This window comes from Dendrobates tinctorius, unplaced genomic scaffold (assembly GCF_039654945.1).
Source record: "Dendrobates tinctorius isolate UK_male_01 unplaced genomic scaffold, ASM3965494v1 ptg000011l, whole genome shotgun sequence".
NCBI lineage: Eukaryota > Metazoa > Chordata > Amphibia > Anura > Dendrobatidae > Dendrobates > Dendrobates tinctorius.
In genome coordinates, this window is record NW_027361679.1 from 36,419,406 (window position 1) to 36,439,299 (window position 19,894).

General features: G+C 43.0%; 1 protein-coding gene across 1 annotated transcript in view; it reads right to left on the bottom strand.

Moving 5' to 3' along the window:
* Nucleotides 1-911: 911 nt before the first annotated feature.
* The window catches only part of DCK (deoxycytidine kinase), a 35,005-nt gene continuing 16,022 nt past the window's right edge, over nt 912-19,894 (bottom strand). The window contains exons 5-7 of the mRNA XM_073540953.1: nt 8,248-8,363; nt 1,960-2,059; nt 912-1,811 (exon numbers count right to left, since the gene is read on the bottom strand). Coding sequence (XP_073397054.1) covers nt 1,785-1,811; nt 1,960-2,059; nt 8,248-8,363 — 243 coding nt within the window. The 3' untranslated portion in view covers nt 912-1,784. The remainder of the gene's footprint in view (nt 1,812-1,959; nt 2,060-8,247; nt 8,364-19,894) is intronic.

A 19,894-nucleotide genomic window follows, 5' to 3' on the forward strand; every position in this document is an offset into this window, starting at 1 on the left:
GGACATTCTCGCGCGATCAGCGATGGACAGCGGGGGAGCTGGTCGCTGGTAAGTATCACACATAGCGATATCGCTAGCAATATCGCTATGACGTCACAAAACCAGTGACGTTTTAGCGATATTGCTAGCGATATTGCTTAGTGTAAAACCCCCTTAAGGCTACTTTCACACATCCGGTGTGTGGGGTGCGGCGAAAAGCCGGGCCGCCGGATCCGGCCTGCAGCCGTGACACCGGATGTGTGTGCGGCGAGACGATACGGCTCGGACATTATTAAAGGAGCCGCAGGACAGAGGCAGCCAATGAGACAGCTGCTGAAAGGGAGGTGAGGGAGGAGAGGGGAGGGGAGGGGGGTGGAGAGAGAGAGACATGGGGGGTTAACATTAGTGTCCAGGCAAGAGAATCTCTTGCTGGGCACTTGTGGGGTTAACCCCACAGAGAGATCTCTCTCTCTCACCCAGACACTGAGTGTTAACCCCACAAGTGCCCGGCGAGAGAGATCTCTCACAAGTGTCCGGGTGACAGAGAGAGATCTCTCTCGCCGGGCACTTGTGGGGTTAACATTCTCAGAGTCCGGGCATGCGCTGTGGAAAAAGCCGGTCCGGCGCTGACAAAAAACGTTGCAGGGAACGTTTTTTGCAGATGCCGGACGGCTAATTTATGCCGTGTCCGGCAACAACCGGACACGAAGCATAACCATCCGGCACGATGCGGCGCCCATGAAAGCTTATGGGACAAAACCGGATCCGGTGCTGGATCCGGTTATTAAAAATTTCGCCGCATCGTGCCGGATGACAAAAACCGGATGTGTGAAAGAGGCCTAATGCAAATAAGCATCTGATACATTCTTGATGCTGCACAAAAAAAAAAAAAAAAAAAAAAAAAAAAAAAAAAAACACAAAGCTCACCATAGTTCCAAAACAAAAGTATTTTTTTTTTAAAGGTAATGTTTTAAATAAACGACAAAATACAAACATCAGATAAAAACACTACTCGAAAGATGCAATAAAGACAAAATGCTTCCAACCAAGTCAAACAAACCTGGACAACATATGGCATCCAAAAATGTGTTGGCTGGTATGCATCTGTATGCAGTTTTATTTAGTTATAGTAAACAGCAGTGTTTCTATAGAGGGAGACGCCAAAAACATACCATGCAGTGGGGGGGTAACTGGCTCCACTAAGTGGAAGGATGCCAAGCATATACATTTGACTGTGGCCATAACCTAAGTGTTCTCTAGCTTAAAGTTTCCATAAACCACAAGAGGTCCAACATGGGACTAAAAAGCATCCATAGTGGGGCACTTGAGAAGTTACCTTTACTTGGACATGGAATCGATGGGCGAACAGGCATGTAAAGTTATCATAATCATACATGCAGTGCCTGCAAGGAAGACTCAGTACTCGGGCTTTCATCCAATATGTTTAGTAAATGTTACAAGTGTAAAAAAATTTCATGGACATAAAGCTGCATATTATAAAATGTGCATTAACAGTAGCATTAAACAAAAAAAATAAACACATACCAAGTAACAATTCAGGATAGTCATTTTAAATATATGTACATATACAAAATTCATAACAACCTGTTAAGATTTTAAGTGCTGATGATCATAGCTCAATTGAAATATCTAAGCTACTCAATTTCGCCACAAAAAAAAAAATTATAAAAAAAACCTCCCTCAAAAACACAAAGCGTTAGCTGCACAATGATACATATGGTCATTCCATAAAAAAAAAGATTAAATGATTCTTCAACTAAGTGCTTGTTACAGTCTTCTGGATGTTATAAAGTACTGAGGAATTCTTTAACCTGTAAAAAGAAAAGGAGTTCAATTGAGAACAGCCACACAGACTCACATTGGCATTGTAGCAAACCCCTTCCCTACTCCCCTTTTCCATCTTGGTTAATGCACACAAGCCCATTAAACCACTTCTTAAAAGAGAACCAGTCACTTTACCTTTTCTATAAGGCACTCTTGCTTCTGTTTATCATCTTTAAAATCGTCATTAACATCAAGTGTCAAAATGGGGATATCTTGCAAATAAGCAAAATCCAGCCTGCAAAAAAAAAAAAAAAAAGTTAATATCATTTATCTAGTTAAAAAGTGATTTAAAGAAGTTGTCTACTACTTAGACTTCTTGTCATAGCCTTGCTTGACCCCATAAAATAAAGCTTATAATCTCCTCCTGCGCTGGCGCCGTTCCCGCCGTGTTGGCACTCCATCTCCCATGCTGTTGTGACACTGGCGACCAGTCAGCGCTGGCGTCACTGTCCCCGCCTCCTGTCGAATTGAGCAGGAAGAGGAAGTTCAAGACCTATTGCAGCCTGGACTTTTTCATGTTAGATTTGCCCGAAGGCGGGGACAGTAGAGGTTTTATTATTTAATGGGGGCCAAATAATTTGATCAAGGAGAGGTCGTCCTAGATGTTGACAACCCATTTAATTATTTGAATAGGACTCCTATTCAGAATTTGTTTGCAGTGTCTACCAACTTGCAAGTTCCAGCGACTGAATTAAACCTCAGTATATGGCAAGGAAAATCATGGCAGGGTTTTTTTGTGTGCAAAAGTAGTGAATCACAATCTATATAAATTTGGCATTGCTGTGACAGCACAGATCTGCAAAATAAAGTTACATTGCATTTTTAACACACAGAAGCTGTAAAAACAAGACAATCCCAAAACCTGCAGAACTGCTTTTTTTTTTTACAATTTAAATAGGTAGTCTGTCACCCCTGAAATGCAAACAACTAGTGAAAACTGTTGTATAGGGAAAGAAAAAAAAAAAATGATTTGTTGCAGTAAGTTGGGATGTTCGGCTGCTGAAGGCAGGCGATTGCCCCCCTGGTCAATATATGCCGACTGAGGCAGCATCTTTCCCAGAAGAAACTGGCTGATTAATTTAGGCATGGTGTGCATTAACAACTGCAGCCAGGGTGGATAAAAATCAATGTTTTTTAAAAAAAAAAAAAAAAAAAATTGGATTTTTTTTTATTTAAATCGGATTTTTTTCAATAAACTGCTTTTTGAGGAAAATATTTTACCATCCAAAGGTTCTTCCATCATGAGATAAAGCGGAGTTGTTTAACTCCGTAGAATAAAGGCTGTATATGTGTAACATTAACAATGCCATGCGCTTCCAGAGGTTTCTGTAGGATTAGTGGGCAGTTTCTCTCCTATATTATCACAGACGCTCGCTTTACTTACGCAGTTCTCAAAACTGAATTTGACTCCGCAGAGGTCCCAGCCTCTTCTCCACGGCAAAAATGTTACAACATGAACAGAGTTGAGAAAAAGACCTTAATCCTATTGTTCTACAAACCTATGAATACAGAATCAACCCCTTCAGTGCCAAGTCCAAGAAGTTAGACAATATGTTTCTGATTGTTTGGAGTGGAATAGATCTGCACAACACAAGAAGAATGTGAATCTAAGTGTGAGGAGGAGGAAGGGCAAGCAGACAAGAAAATGAAAGTGAAACTTTGAGCACAATACTGCAGCATAGCCACAGACAGACAAGTCTGGATCTGTTTGTGTGTACGATCTGAGGTTTATTACATTCTTTCCTTATAATGGCAGCAGGCCATAAAAGAGACCCAGTTTGGGAATATTTTAATGAAGCTCCTTCGCCTATCGGTAAGGCAGGCATGCGTGCAAAATGCAAACGATGCAACAAAGATGCAAGGCCTGGTGGCGCGAATGAGGCAACATCATGAGAAGTGCGGTGATGAAGATGACCAAAGAAACACTTCTGAACAGGCAGGATCTTCAGGTTGGTAAACATTTTTATTGAATCCTATTTCTAAAGACTGAACTGTCATGTGTGAGAAAAATTATATTTCTTATTATTACTGCATGTTACTGTCATTTGGTTCAGTTATGAAGAAAAACAAATATTCCTTTTGGGGCAGGGGCAGTGATGTGTTGTGTACAATAAGCAGAAATTGTATAAACAAAATAACAGCATTGACTTTTTTTGTTTAGGGGAATTCATGGGTTCTGGAAACTATCCACCTCCAAGATCACCATCATCCTGTTCTACAGTTTCAGAGTTATCCATCCAAGATAGTGCTTCATTAGCAGCAGCATCATCATCAGACACCCACAGCCACATATCACCATCACCCAAAAAGAAAAAACCTTTACCTCCTGGAACCACCATAGATAGGTTTGTGATAAGAACTAGCAGATTAGAAAAAGAGTTGATTGATGAAAAAATTGCCCAGTTTATTTATGCAAGAACTCTTCTTTCCGTCTGACTGAGAACCCACATTTCATTAATATGGTTCAGTCACTGAGACCAGGATACAGTCCACCCAGCAGAGCTGATGTTGCAGGGAAACTGCTGGATCAAGTGTATGACAGAGAAATGGAGCAATGTGCAACAGCTCTGGAGGGTAAAATTGTTAACCTAAGTATTGATGGGTGGAGTAATGTCCACAATGATCCTATTGTATGTGCTTGTATAACAACAGAAGAAGGTAAAGTCTTCCTTGCACAAACAACTGATACGTCAGGAAATGCACACACAGCAGAATACTTACAAGAAGTGGCAGTAAAAGCTATAACGACATGTGAACAAAAGTTCAAATGTCTAGTACGCAGTTTGGTCACTGACAATGCTGCAAACGTATCCAAGATGAGAATAGATTTAGAAGAGCAGGGAGGGAATACAAAGCTGCTAATAACATATGGTTGCAGTGCTCATTTGCTGCACCTCTTAGCCAAAGACTTAAGTGTTCCAGAAATAAAGGCTAATGTTGTTGAAATTGCTAAATACTTCCGTAATAATCATTTTGCTGCAGCAGCTCTGAAAAGGATGGGTGGAACCAAGCTAACGCTCCCACAAGATGTTAGATGGAACGCTGTGGTGGACTGTTTTGAGCAGTATATCAAAAACTGGCCTATTCTGATGACACTTTGTGAAGAAAATCGAGATAAAATAGATGGCACTGTCACGGCCAAAATCCTCAACAGTGGGCTTAAGAGAAATGTTGAACATATGCTGAGCTTCCTGAAACCCATCTCTCAAGCTTTAAACAAAATACAGAAAAATAGCTGTTTTATTGCGGATGCTGTTGAAATTTGGAAGGAACTGAGTGAACACTTAAAAACAGAACTACACATGGACAGAATTAAATTACAAGCAGTAAACAAACGAATGGGACAAGCACTGACTCCAGCTCATTTTTTGGCAAATATTGTCAATATCCAATATCAGGGTCAAAACCTAAGTGCTGAGGAAGAGGAGTTAGCTATGACATGGGTATCCAGCAATCATCCATCTTTAATGCCAACTATAATAAACTTCAGAGCTAAGGGGGAACCATTCAAGAAATATATGTTTGCTGAAGATATTTTAAGGAAGGTCACACCAGTAAACTGGTGGAAGTCACTTAAGCGCTTGGATTTAGAGACTGTTCAAGTAATGATTTCACTTTTAACAGCAGTAGCTTCTTCTGCAGGCGTTGAAAGAATATTCTCTTCCTTTGGACTCATTCATTCTAAATTGAGAAATCGGTTGGGACCCAATAAAGCAGGAAAGCTTGTTTTTCTTTTCCAGATTATGAATAGGAACAAAGAAGAAGATGATGATGAAGATGACGACAAGTGAGCTACAGAGGACAGTAGTATTTAAGTTTTTCATGTGTCGGCTGGGCTGACAGTCTAAGCTTCTTAAAATAAATATATATATATATATATATATATATATATATATATATATATATATATATATATATATATATATATATATACACATATACATATACACACACACTCACTGGCCACTTTATTAGGTACACCTGTCCAACTGTGTGTTAAGACTTAATTTCTAATCAGCCAATCACATGGCGGCAACTCAGTGCATTTAGGCATGTAGACATGGTCAAGACAATCTCCTGCAGTTCAAACCGAGCATCAGTATGGGGAAGAAAGGTGATTTGAGTGCCTTTGAACGTGGCATGATTGTTGGTGCCAGAAGGGCTGGTCTGAGTATTTCAGAAACTGCTGATCTACTGGGATTTTCACGCACAACCATCTCTAGGGTTTACAGAGAATGGTCCGAAAAAGAAAAAAAATCCAGTGAGCGGCAGTTCTGTGGCCGGAAATGCCTTGTTGATGCCAGAGGTCAGAGGAGAATGGGCATACTGGTTCGAGCTGATAGAAAGGCAACAGTGACTCAAATTGCCACCCGTTACAACCAAGGTAGGCAGAAGAGCATCTCTGAACGCACAGTGCGTCGAACTTTGAGGCAGATGGGCTACAGCAGCAGAAGACCACACTGGGTACCACTCCTCTCAGCTAAGAACAGGAAGCTGAGGCTACAATTTGCACAAGCTCATCGAAATTGGACAGTAGAAGATTGGAAAAACGTTGCCTGGTCTGATGAGTCTCGATTTCTGCTGCGACATTCGGATGGTAGGGTCAGAATTTGGCGTAAACAACATGAAAGCATGGATCCATCCTGCCTTGTATCAACGGTTCAGGCTGGTGGTGGTGGTGTCATGGTGTGGGGAATTCTTTCTTGGCACTCTTTGGGCCCCTTGGTACCAATTGAGCATCGTTGCAATGCCACAGCCTACCTGAGTATTGTTGCTGACCATGTCCATCCCTTTATGACCACAATGTACCCAACATCTGATGGCTACTTTCAGCAGGATAATGCGCCATGTCATAAAGCTCGAATCATCTCAGATTGGTTTCTTGAACATGACAATGAGTTCACTGTACTCAAATGGCCTCCTCAGTCACCAGATCTCAATCCAATAGAGCATCTTTGGGATGTGGTGGAACGGGAGATTCGCATCAGGGATGTGCAGCCGACAAATCTGCGCCAACTGTGTGATGCCATCATGTCAATATGGTCCAAAATCTCTGAGGAATGCTTCCAGCACCTTGTGGAATCTCTGCCACGAAGAATTGAGGCAGTTCTGAAGGCAAAAGTGGGTCCAACCCGTTACTAGCATGGTGTACCTAATAAAGTGGCCAGTGAGTGTATGTGTATATATATATATATATATATATATATATATATATATATATATATATATATATATATATATATATATATATTTTAGCCAAATTAGTTAACAAACATGGATGTTTGTTTAAGCAAATAACTTATGCTGTAATGTTGTTATTGTTTCAGTTGAATAAATCTATTTAAATTGTTATTAAGGTCAGGATTATTTTTCTCCTTCCTAAGTACAACAGAACAGTGGTGTCCAAATATGAATGATTAACCCATTAAACTGGGGAGAAAAAAGTAATATAAAAAGTGATTCTAAAAATCTTCATCTACTTGCATGTTAAAGTAGCAAGAACTAGTTTAGGTAGAAACTTTGATTTAAATTACTGATTTAAATCAAGCATTACTGACTAGTGATTTAAATCGTGATTTAAATCAAATCCACCCTGACTGCAGCAGAGCTCCATCTCTGACAGCGACATTTAACACGCGCCAGCAAGTCAGTCATTCCGCGTATGTGGGGTGATCATGAGGCACCAATGGGTTTCTATGACAGGCAGGGATCTGCTGAAGACCCTGTGCCTGTCAGTCTGATAGTCCTGTGGAAAGCAAGCCCCATTTTCTGAAAATTGAAAGTGTTACAGGTCTCGAAAAATGACAGTTACCTTTTACAATTAAGAAAAAAAAATGTTTGGTATATATGCGTACTTGCCCTGACCTGGTGAATCATATTTCCAGGCCAGATTTACCATATAGTGAACATGGTAAATGAACCACAATTGTGGAATTAACAATGAAATTGCAATTTCAAAGCACACAGAATTTTTCTTCCTACTTTTCAGTGCATGACATGTTAAAATTAATTGTCATTCAAAATTACTACTTGCCCCACTCAAAAAAAAAATCAGGCCCTTGGTTATGGGGACAGAAGAAAAAAAAAAATAAAAATAAAAAAAGCCCCATCAGGAAGGGGTTAAACTAGTGACATGCTGCTCAAGCCATCTGCCCACTACATCACAGCTTATTGTCTACGAAGTCCTCCCCCCCCCCCCCCCCCCCATTCCATGAGGGTGGTAATTCACAAGGGGCAGAATGTGTGGCTCTTGAAAATGGTCTTACTGTTAAAAATTGAAAGTTATCCACAGCAAGCAGCACATTTTCCTCTGAATTAGGTGACTAAGATTTTGTCAACTTAGGAAAATGGTGTCAGCCTATCAAGACTTGAGAACTCTTAGTAAAAATGCTAGTTACTAGAGGGGGTAAATAAGCAGCTAACCGCATGTTTCTGTGATGGAGCCAGCTCTCATGCTTATAATGAAGTTTCTCCAAATATTCCATAGGAATCCCCTGTTCTTCCTCTCTCCCACGTGAGTAAATTCTGTTCAGGCATTTCTGAAAAATGAAGATAGACCTTTTAATGACGTAAAAAAAAATACACTTGCTTTCTTGCAGTTTATGGTAGAAAAGTGCACAAGCATATATAAGAATCATGCAGCACAATAGAGAGGCACAGCCATTTATATACATCTGCTCACCCGCTTGGTTTCCAGCCATCTCTGCCCTTGTCTGGCTGTAGGACATAGGTGTCAAAGAGGAGGGGGGGGGGGTGGAAATTGAGGGAAAACAAGTAGGTGTGAAGGTGAATTTAACCCCTTAAAGCAGGGGTCCCCAACCGACGGTCCACGGCCCAGCACCGGGCCGCTGCAGTGCACTTGCCGGTCCGCGGACACAAGGGGAGCCAGGGGCGGTCAGTGGCGTAGCGGGGGCTGCGCGCAGCAGTTCTTAGCGGCGGCCAGGGAGCGATCCAAGCAGCTCCGCTGTCTGCAAGAGGGAATAGCAGGAGCGGAGCTGCAAGGACCCGTCCAGCTTCCTGCCCGCCGCCCGCGCTTCCTGTCTCTGACTGACACAGAGAGGAGAGCGCGGCCGCTGCTGTGTCAGAGCGAGGAAGCGCGGGCGATGCTGCGACAGGTGAGAGGAGAGAGGTGGTGTCTGTGTAGCCTGGCTGTGTGTGTGTGTGTGTGTGTGTGTGTGTGTGTGTGTGTGTGTGTGTGTGTGTGTGTGTGTGTGTGTGTGGCGCCCTGGAGGAGATGGGGACATGAGGCGAAGGCCATGAGGGGAGTGATGGAGAGACGGGAGTGATGGGGTGAAGGCAATGATGGAGAGAGGGGAGTGATGGGGTGAAGGCAATGATGGGGAGAAGGGAGTGATGGGGTGAAGGCAATGATGGGGAGAGGGGAGTGATGGGGTGAAGGCAGTGATGGGGAGACGGCAGTGATGGGGAGACGGCAGTGATGGGGAGACGGCAGTGATGGGGAGACGGCAGTGATGGGGAGACGGCAGTGATGGGGAGACGGCAGTGATGGGGAGACGGCAGTGATGGGGAGACGGCAGTGATGGGGAGACGGCAGTGATGGGGAGACGGCAGTGATGGGGAGACGGCAGTGATGGGGAGACGGCAGTGATGGGGAGACGGCAGTGATGGGGAGACGGCAGTGATGGGGAGACGGCAGTGATGGGGAGACGGCAGTGATGGGGAGACGGCAGTGATGGGGAGACGGCAGTGATGGGGAGACGGCAGTGATGGGGAGACGGCAGTGATGGGGAGACGGCAGTGATGGGGAGACGGCAGTGATGGGGAGACGGCAGTGATGGGGAGACGGCAGTGATGGGGAGACGGCAGTGATGGGGAGACGGCAGTGATGGGGAGACGGCAATGATGGGGAGACGGCAATGATGGGGAGACGGCAATGATGGGGAGACGGCAATGATGGGGAGACGGCAATGATGGGGAGACGGCAATGATGGGGAGAGGGGAGTGATGAGGTGAAGGCAATGATGGGGAGACGGCAGTGATGGAGTGAAGGCAATGATGGGGTAAAGGCAATGATGGGGAGAGGGGAGTGATGAGGTGAAGGCAATGATGGGGAGACGGCAGTGATGGAGGGGAGACGGCAGTGATGGAGTGAAGGCAATGATGGGGTAAAGGCAATGATGGGGAGAGGGGAGTGATGGGGTGAAGGCAATGATGGGGTAAAGGCAATGATGGGGAGAGGGGAGTGATGGGGTGAAGGCAATGATGGGGAGAAGGGAGTGATGGGGTGAAGGAAATGATGGGGAGACAGCAGTGATGGGGTGAAGGCAATGATGGAGAGACGGCAGTGATGGGGTGAAGGCAATGATGGGGTAAAGGCAATGATGGGGAGAGGGGAGTGATGGGGTGAAGGCAATGATGGGGAGCAGGGAGTGATGGGGTGAAGGCAATGATGGGGAGAAGGGGGTGATGGAGCACTCATTCAAAACCTATGGTGAGTTGAGTCACATTATAAATGTTATTTAATTATAAGTATGCACTGCTACACTACAACTGCGTCCATAGCCTCGCCCCTGCCACACCTCCATCCCCGCCCTGCCGGGCCATGGAAGAATGGTCTTGCTTGAAACCGGTCCCTGGTGCAAAAAAGGTTGGGGACCACTGCCTTAAAGGACCAAACCACTTTGTAAAATGAGGTGTGGCCATTACTGTACAAACATGACCAGTGTTATTACAGTACTTTATTGAGGTAAGCATTCTGGAGCAGTTTAACATATCCAAGTATATCAGAGATTTTTTTTTTTCCCCTAAGACATTATACTTCAAGGTACTGGAAAATTTTGGTCTACGATATCGAAAATTTGACGAATTAAAAGGTCGCAATTTCCAAACTTTAAATCTTTAGGCCCTTAAAATCAGAGCGCTATACCACATAATAGTTAATAACCAACATTTCCCACATGTCTACTTTACATCTCCATCATTTTTTCAACAATTCTTTGTTAGGAAGTTAGAAGAGTTAAGATGATCAGCAATTTTCATTTTTCCAACAAATTTTTTTTTTGGGGGGACCACATCAAATTTGAAGTGACTGAGGGGCCTTTGTGACAGAAAATACTCAAAATTGACCCCATTCTAAAAACTGCTTTTTTGCCAAATAAAGCTTAGCATATTTTGAGAGCTAGAATTTTTCCATCTTTCAGCTGTCATGTGAGGACTTGTTTTTAGCACGACAACTTGACGTTTTTATTGGTACCATTTTTGGGCACGACATTTTATCGCTTTCTATTCAGATTTTTGGGAGGCAGAATGAACAAAAACCAGCAATTCAGGGATTGTTTTTTATGCTGGTCATGTGATAAAAGTAAAAAAACAACTTTATTCTTTTTGTCTGTACGAATACAACAAAACCACATTTATAACTCTATTTTAATCACTTCTACACAATTTTATAGAAAAATATTTTTGTATTGCTATATTCTGACAGCTATAACTTATTTTTCTGCTGATGGAGCTGTATGGCAGCTTGTTTTTTGCAGTGCAAGATGATGTTTTCAGCTATACCGTATATACGCGAGTATAAGCCGACCCCCTAATTTTGCCACAAAAAACTGGGAAAACTTATTGACGCGAGTATAAGCCTAGGGTGGAAAATGCAGCAGCCACTGGTAAATTTAAAAAATAAAAATAGATACCAATAAAAGTAAAAATTGAGACATCAGTAGGTTAAATGTTTTTGAATATCCATATTGAATCAGGAGCCCCACATAATGCTTCATACAGTTCATGATAGCCCCATAAGATGCTCCATAGAATAATATGCCCCATATGCTGCTCCATAAAGGTTATGGCCCCATACGTTCCATAGATTATGCCCCCATAATAGGCTCCATAGATTATGCCCCCATAAGATACTGCCACGATAAGATGCGCCATAGATTATGCCCCCATATGCTGCCCCTATAAGATGCTCCATAGATTATTCCCTTATGTGCTGCATTTAAAAATAAAAAAAAATATGACATACTCACCTATCCGTTGCTGGGGCCAGGTGCCGGTGTCACTGCTGGCACCTGAGATATTCACCTGTCCCCTGGTCCATCGCTGCTTGCTGCTGTCTGGCACGTCATCTGTCAGTGTCGTTCAGACTGCAGAGGGCGCAGTGCGCACTAACCACGTCACCGTGCCCTCTGCTGTCTGATAGTCACTGACAGATGACGTGCCAGACAGCAGCAAAGGACCCCGGACAGGTGAGTATCGCTATACTTGCCCGTCCTGGCACGGTCTCCGCAGAGAAGCTGGGGGCTGCAATCTCCCTTCCTTCAGCGGTACCATGTGACCGCTGAAGGGAGATCGCGGAGAAGCTGGGGGCTGCAGAGACCGTGCCAGGACGGGCAAGTATGACCTGACCCCACCACCTCCCCTCCGACCCCCTGGTGTATATGACTCAAATATAAGCCGAGAGGGGGACTTTCAGCCACAAAAAATGTGGGCTGCAAATGTTGGCCTATATTCGAGTATATATAGTACTAATTATATATATATATATATATATATATATATATATATATATATATATATATATATATATATATATATATATACACATACACATACACACACACACATTGGATCGTGTTTTCTTCTTCCACTTTCTTCCCAGCAGTATGAATTTTTTTTTCTGTGTTCACTGAAAGGGTTAACTAGTGAGACAGCAATACCAAGTGTGTATTTGTAATTTGCAATGCATGAGACCTGTGATTACACAGCAAGATCTCCTGTTACACCCTGTGCCTGGGTCTAACAGGCCACAGAACATGGCACAAAAGCAGGTCATTGACTTTCGGGTGCCATGACAACCATCAGCTCCACATCATTTCTTAACAGGGGTGCCGATGAGGGAGATAGTAAGCCCCCTGCCTCACAGGCTTCCAAATGCTCTTGATGCTTTCGAACATGGCATCTTTTTTAAACCATAAATTTTTATTTATAAATTGTGTCAAAAATTACATCACATTGACAATAAAATTCTTAGTAAACACAATAATGTGGGTGGTGGAAAAGGGAAGGCGAAAGGGGAAGGTGGTGATATTGCATTAACAATCCAATGACATTTTCCAAATGCGGAGCTACATATTTACTTATCTACAATATTTAAACGAAAGGATAGCCAGCTGTTCTATTTTTTATGAAATTGAGATAAATTGTTATTGGATGCAGCAACTATTTTTTCTGCTAAACAATTCTCGTTGATCAGTGAGACTATTTCAGATAAAGAAGGGTTTTAAAAGTAGCTAGCAATTTTAATTCTTGTCGCTACGATGTGTACAATTACAGTGCGGAACTCATAGGGAAGCGAATCCAGATCGATAGCGAGAAGTGCCTGTTGTGCGTTAAGAGAAACTGGTATACCACAAATCTGGAATATTAAATGATCAATGGCTTCCCACAAACGTCTAATATTGCCGCAGTTCCACCATATGTGTAGCATATCTGCGCCAGGATCACATCTCCAGCACGTATCTGGGGAGCCGCAGAACATCCCTGACAGCCTATAAGGAGTGAAATACCACCTATATAACAATTTCCTTGCATTTTCTATGTGGTTAGTACATTTAGAATGGCTACCAATAATTATAGAAAGGATGCTTCCCGTTGATCCAGTGTGAATGTGCGGTTAAGGTCTTTTTCCCACTTTTGTAGGTATGTGGATAATGATGGCAAGGTATTCTCTAGCATGCAGTCATAGCCTATGGATAACGCCCATTTTGTGATGTCTGATTAATTAGCATAGAGTATAGTTCAGATGTCGGGACACGCACCTGAACCCTCCTTTCGGTTACGGAATGCCAGATCTGCAAATATTTGTAAAAGTCCCGCTGAGGGACCTTGCATCTATCCCACAATAATGAGAAAGTAATTAATTCCTCCCCTTCATACAAATCCCCAACCGAGGAGACTACGGAAGCTTTCCAACTTTTGAGTTTAAGGTCTAAAATGCAATGCTCCATCGTCTATGGGAGCCTTTAGAAACGCGGTTTGTATAAGACCTAATTTATTAGTCAGCACCTTCCAAAGTTCCAGGACTGCATCAACTGTTGGGGACATGTTTAGATTTCTATTGAGAACTGTATTGTGATGTGCATGGTAAAAAGCTGAAACGTTAGCAGTTCCCATCAGGGCTGTGGAGTCGGAGTCGTGGAGTCGGAGCTCATTTTGGTGGAGTCGGTATAAAATGGACCGACTCCTAAAATATATAATAAATTGGGTACAGTAGTTCAATGCAGAATATGCTGAATATTTTTTCATAGAAATTTAGGATAGTTAGGAAATGACCAATAAATGACTGTTCTATTCCTGATCTAAGGCTACATTCACACACAGCGTTTTTTGAGGATACTTTTTCAGCTGCAAAAGCAGATCAGATTTTTAAAAAACCGCATCACCTGAAAGGTTTTTGGGCTCAATGTTTTCAACAGCAAAAGCAGATTAGAAATCTGCTCTATATATCCATTTATCCATATCTGTAAGTCCATATCTTATCTGTACCAAAAACAATGAAAACCGGATAGCACAGAGACTAACTTTTTTTTTTTTTGGCACCAGTCAGGTACACCTCATAGCTGCCCAAAAGGATGCCCAGCACAGGCATTGCTCGTCTTCAGTAACATCAACATCAACTGATAGTTGGAATAAATAGACTGCATTCACCACATCTTCTTAAGGTGCAGGCTTTATTTTCAAGTGTAGGGGTGTGCAGTATGAGGTTCGCAGCAGCTAAGGTGTCAGTGGTGAACTCTAGCACCAGTGAAGCTCCTCCTCTACAGACAAGGGTACAACACAGGCAAGTAAACATTCAGAAAGAAGGAACTTATCTCAGAAGAATTGCTAGAGTGAACAGGGTAACAAGATTAAGGTAATTACTTCTTAAAGCAGCAGTGGGGAACTTCAGGCCCCAGGGCTATGGCCCTTAATGACCTTTCATTCGGCCCCCAGGCAGATTCTCAGGGACAGCAGTGCTTGAGCATGGAGTTGTATTTTGATTGCCACCAGCTCATTAATTTCTTCTTGCTCTGATAGCACACACACGCAGTGTTCACTACTGAACACTGAGGTGCATGCAATAAAAGATTATGTCCTGACACCAGTGCCAGAGTCAGGATGTACTTTGTGGGCGGAGTTTGTACAGCCCCTGAAGGATGGAATAAATATCCAAATGGCCCTTGTAAGAAAACAGATTCCCCACCCCTGTCTTAAAGCATATTTAAACTTTCAATAAACTGTGCATAAATCAATAGTCCAGTTTACTGTATGTTCTCTCTGTATGCTTGATGCTGGTTTGTTTTTTCTTTGAGCTCATACTTTTTGGAAGCTAGCTTTTATACAATATACAGGGAAAATACAGCAACCGGATTGATGAAGACTTATATGAGGACTTGTATAGGTATAGAAGCCAAAACATCAAGTTATTAGCTCTGTTATCAGTTTCTTTGTTCCTGGAGTATGATACACAACAAAACTTGCTCCCTCCCTCCTCCCCTCTTTATAGACTGTGAAGCATTTAGTGATCTGTACCCTAATAAGAAAAGCCTTGGAAATTCAAAGTAAAGCTATCTAATAACATATTTTACAAACTTTATATTTGTCATCTGTACTATTGATTTATGCAAAGTTTGTTTTATTTCTATCTAAAATTATACAGTGGGGAAAGTATGTATTTGATACACTGTCGATTCCCACCTACAAGGAATGGAGAGGTCTGAAATTTTTAATCATAGGTACACTTCAACTGAGAGAACAGAATCTACAGGAAATGTCTAACCTCTGTAATTGCAAACAAAGGTTTCTGTACCAAATATTAAGTTCTGTTTTTCTATTGTATCAAATACGTATTTCATTCAATAAAATGCATATTTAAATCATACAATGTGATTTTCTGGATTTTTTTAGTCTCACAGTTGAAGTGTACAATTGTAGACCTCTCCATTCTTTGTAGGTGGGAAAACATGCAAAATTGTCAGTGTATCAAATTCTTATTTTCCCCCACTGTATATGGTTCCCTTTTCTTGCTGGAATTATAATACACATTTTATAGGACAAAATTATTTTGAGAGTGAATTTATATGATTACAAAATGTCTAAGAAGCTCCCCATGAAGTCAGCTGTATTTGAGCATTTCACAGTGACTCAAGATGAAAAATATTTTGTGTGTCAATGTATGACAAGTGACCCAGAGGACAACAAATGCTGTGATGACAAAATCAGCGCATACTCAGGCAGTGATAAAAATGCTCCTACAAGAGCTTCCAATCTAAAAAGACATTTACAACGCTTCCACCCAGAAGTTTTCAAAGCTGTGACTGAGAAAGATAACAGCACCAAAACACCCATGCCCAGCACTTCCTGTCAGGCAAAGGAGGAAAGAGCGTCTCAAACATCATTAACAAGATATTTTGTAAGTGACAGTTACTGTAACAATGACAGCAGATATGTTTAAAAGACAGCTCATCCAGCTTGTTTGTGAAGGACGGTGTACCATTAACATTATTTGCACGACCAGCTTCTACAGCTCTTAATGTAGAAATGGCCCGCAAACTTGGTGTTGCTGTGGAAAGAGAAAGTATTAGAAAATTAGTGATTGAAGAAGCCCTTAAACAAAAAGATCTTAAAAAGACTCAAAAGACGCTTCATGTTTCTTAAAATGGATGCCTGCACACGGCACAGAGTGAACTATTTTGCCATCAATGTTCGATATGTTTGTGACAAAGAAATTGTTACCAAGACACTGGCAGTAACAGATACTAAAGCTCATCACAGCAGCCAGTTTCTCCAGGCCTTAGTGGAAAAAGTCCTGCAAGATTACGAACTAAAAAAAAAAAAAAAAAAAAAAAAAAAAAAAAAAAAAAAAAGGAGCAGGTTCTTGCTATTGTAACGGACAATGCTTCAAACATAAGTACAATTAAACTGATGAATGAGAGTAATGAACAGCTAGAAGAAAATTTAGGATTCAGTATGTTTGAGATGGAAGGCCACAGTGCTGTTCATGTAACTGAGAAACAAACAGAAGAACAGCAAAACTATACTTTAGAAATAGATGATCTTGTTGAAGCTGCTTCAAAACACTTTCTTATTCATCACATGCGTTGTGTTGTACACACGCTGCAGCTGGCAATAAGATAGTCTGCAAGAGGGACATGCTGGATATCTGAATGGAAAAGTGAGGAAATTGGCCATTGCCGCCAGAACCCCTAAAATTGATTCTATCTTGAAGAGACGTGCTGGGAAAGGGGCAATTGTTGATCAAGCCACTCGGTGGGGCAGCATTATTTAATGATTGAGCGATTGCTTGAACTAAAACAGTTTATAACAGATATGGCGAACCCTCAGGTAACCCTAAATGAAGGTCAATGGACACAGGTGGCTGAATTGAAGGAATTGCTTAACCACCCATTTACCGTGACTAAAAAAAATTACAAGCTGAGGATTTAACTCTTGGCATTTTCATAAGGGAGTGGAAGAACTTGCTATTTTGCTTGTCCCAAAGAGGTAGTTTAATCGCAGATGGCATTTCTGCTTCAATGAAACGGAGAGACACAGCTATTGGAAAATAAAATTTTTCTGGCAGCTATTTATGTGGATCCAAGTCATCGTATACTGCTTGATGATCAACAGCTTACTAAAGGAAAAGAAGCTCTGACTGAGGTAGCAGTTAGGATGAGTGGCCTACAGGAGGACTGCCAGGCGCAAGAGGACTTGGGTCCTGACAGTGCTACTGCTGCCATATCTTCATCCTCATCAGATGAGGAGTTTGACTTTGACAAGTATTTGGATGACATGGAGCAGGTAAAGCGTTGCCGCAAGGAAAAAGACTTCACTCCGTCTCCTATAGCAAGCAGATTAACCATATTTCAGCAAAATGTTTCACTTGCTCTCAAAGAAATAGAAAAATTCAACCGTTCATCAAAACTGACTGTGCATGAGGCAATTCCTTTATACCCGGAAATTGTTAGAGATGCTGCCCATGTGGTTACGGCTTTGCCTCCAACCCAAGTTAGTGTAGAGAGGTTGTTTTCTGGCCTTAAAATTATTAGGTCAGATTTGAGGTCATCTATGAAGGAGGATCTGATGGAGGCAATTCTATTTCTTAGGACAAATTCATAGACTAAAAGGAGATTTTTGTGTACTCACCGTAAAAGCTCTCTTAGCCTTTAATTGGGGGACACAGAACCGTGGGTGTTATGCTGCTGTCCAATAGGAGGCGACACTATGCATAATCTGAAAAAGATTAACTTTGGCTCCTCCTCTGCAGTATACACCCCTGGACGGCGTCAGCCTTCTCCAGTTTTGTGCAAAAGCATTAGGAGGAATATACCAGAAACATAACCATGCCTGTAAAAAAAGGCTACTATAAACAGGCTCAAACAACAATATGAGAACCCAACCGTAACAACAGCCCGCAAGGGCAACAGGGTGGGAGCTGTGTCCCCCAATTAAAGGCTAAGAGAAAGATTTTACGGTGAGTACACAAAAATCTCCTTTACTCTGTCGCCTTATTGGGGGACACAGAACCGTGGGACGTCCCAAAGCAGTCCCTGGGTGGGAAGCAGTGGACGAATATTGTGCTGACAGTCCTCTAGACTTGAGGTACTGCCGCCTGCAGGACCCGTCTACCCAGGCTCGCATCCGCTGAGGACTGGGTATGCACTCTGTAGTGTTTTGTAAATGTGTGCAAGCTTGTCCAAGTGGCTGCCTTACACACTTGATGTGCTGAGGCTTGATGCCGAATGGCCCAAGAGGCCCCTACCGCCCGCGTAGAGTGTGCCGTGATACCGGCCGGAAGGGGAGAATTGTTGAGGCGGTAAGCCTCTTGAATGGTGGACTTGATTCACTTAGCAAGGGTGGCTTTGGAAGCCGGTAGGCCCTTGCGAACGCCTTCTGGAAGAAGGAAAAGTGAATCAGACTTCCAGAAGGGAGCAGTCCTAGACACGTAAATACGCAATGCCCTGACAAGGTCAAGCGTATGCAGAGCCTTCTCTACCCTATGAACGGGAGCCGGGCAAAGAGACAGTAGTGATATTTCCTCATTGAGGTGGAAGCTGGACACGACCTTCGGAAGGAAGGATGGTACTGTACGGAGAACCACCTTGTCCTGGTGAAAAACCAGGAAGGGTTGTCTGCAGGAAAAGAGCTGAAAGTTCAGACGCCCTGCGTAGCGAGGTGATTGCCACCAGGAAAAACCACTTTCTGTGATAGAAAGCGTAGTGAGACCACCCTAAGGGGTTCAAAAGGAGGTGACTGTAGTGCTGTCAAGACCAGGTTGAGATCCCACGTCTCCAACGGACGTTTGTAGGAGGGAACCAATCAGGAAACCCCTTGGAGAAAAGTCTTCACTTGCGGCTTGTTAGCAATACGCCTCTGAAAGAGCACTGAGAGCGCTGACACCTGGCTCTTCAGCGAGCCCAGGGATAGCCCGGCGTCCAGGCCTGACTGAAGGAAACCGAGGACCTTTGAAAGAGAATAGGGAAGTGGAATCTGCCCACGAGAGTTGCACCATGTGAAGAAAATCTTCCAGGTACGATAGTAAATCCTGGCTGGAGTTGGCTTTCGAGCCCTGATCATGGTTTTAACAACGTCAGGTGAAAAACCTGCTTGGGTCAAAACCCAGGTCTCAATGGCCACGGTCAAATTGAGAGCCCCTGAGTTCTGGTGGAAGAACGGGCCTTGTGACAGGAGGTCGGGACGTGTGGGGAGACGCCAGGGGGCGTCTGCTGTGAGTTGCACGACGTCGGCGTACCATGTACGCCTGGGCAAGTCTGGAGCGATCAGAATGGTGGGAACACCCTCTTGTTTGATCTTCCTCAGGACTCTGGAGATCAGGGGGAGGGGTGGAAAAATGTACAGAAGCTGGAACTGGGTCCAGTCCTGAACCAGGACATCTGCTCCAAGCGACCGCAGATCGCGCGTCCTGGCCATGAAATTGGGAACCTTGACCATTCTCTCCCCCCCCCCTTGATGGTTCACGTATGCCACTGCCGTGGCATTGTCCGTCTGTACTCTGATATGAGAGTCTGCCAGCAAGTGATGGAAGGCTTTCAACGCCAGGAAGATGGCC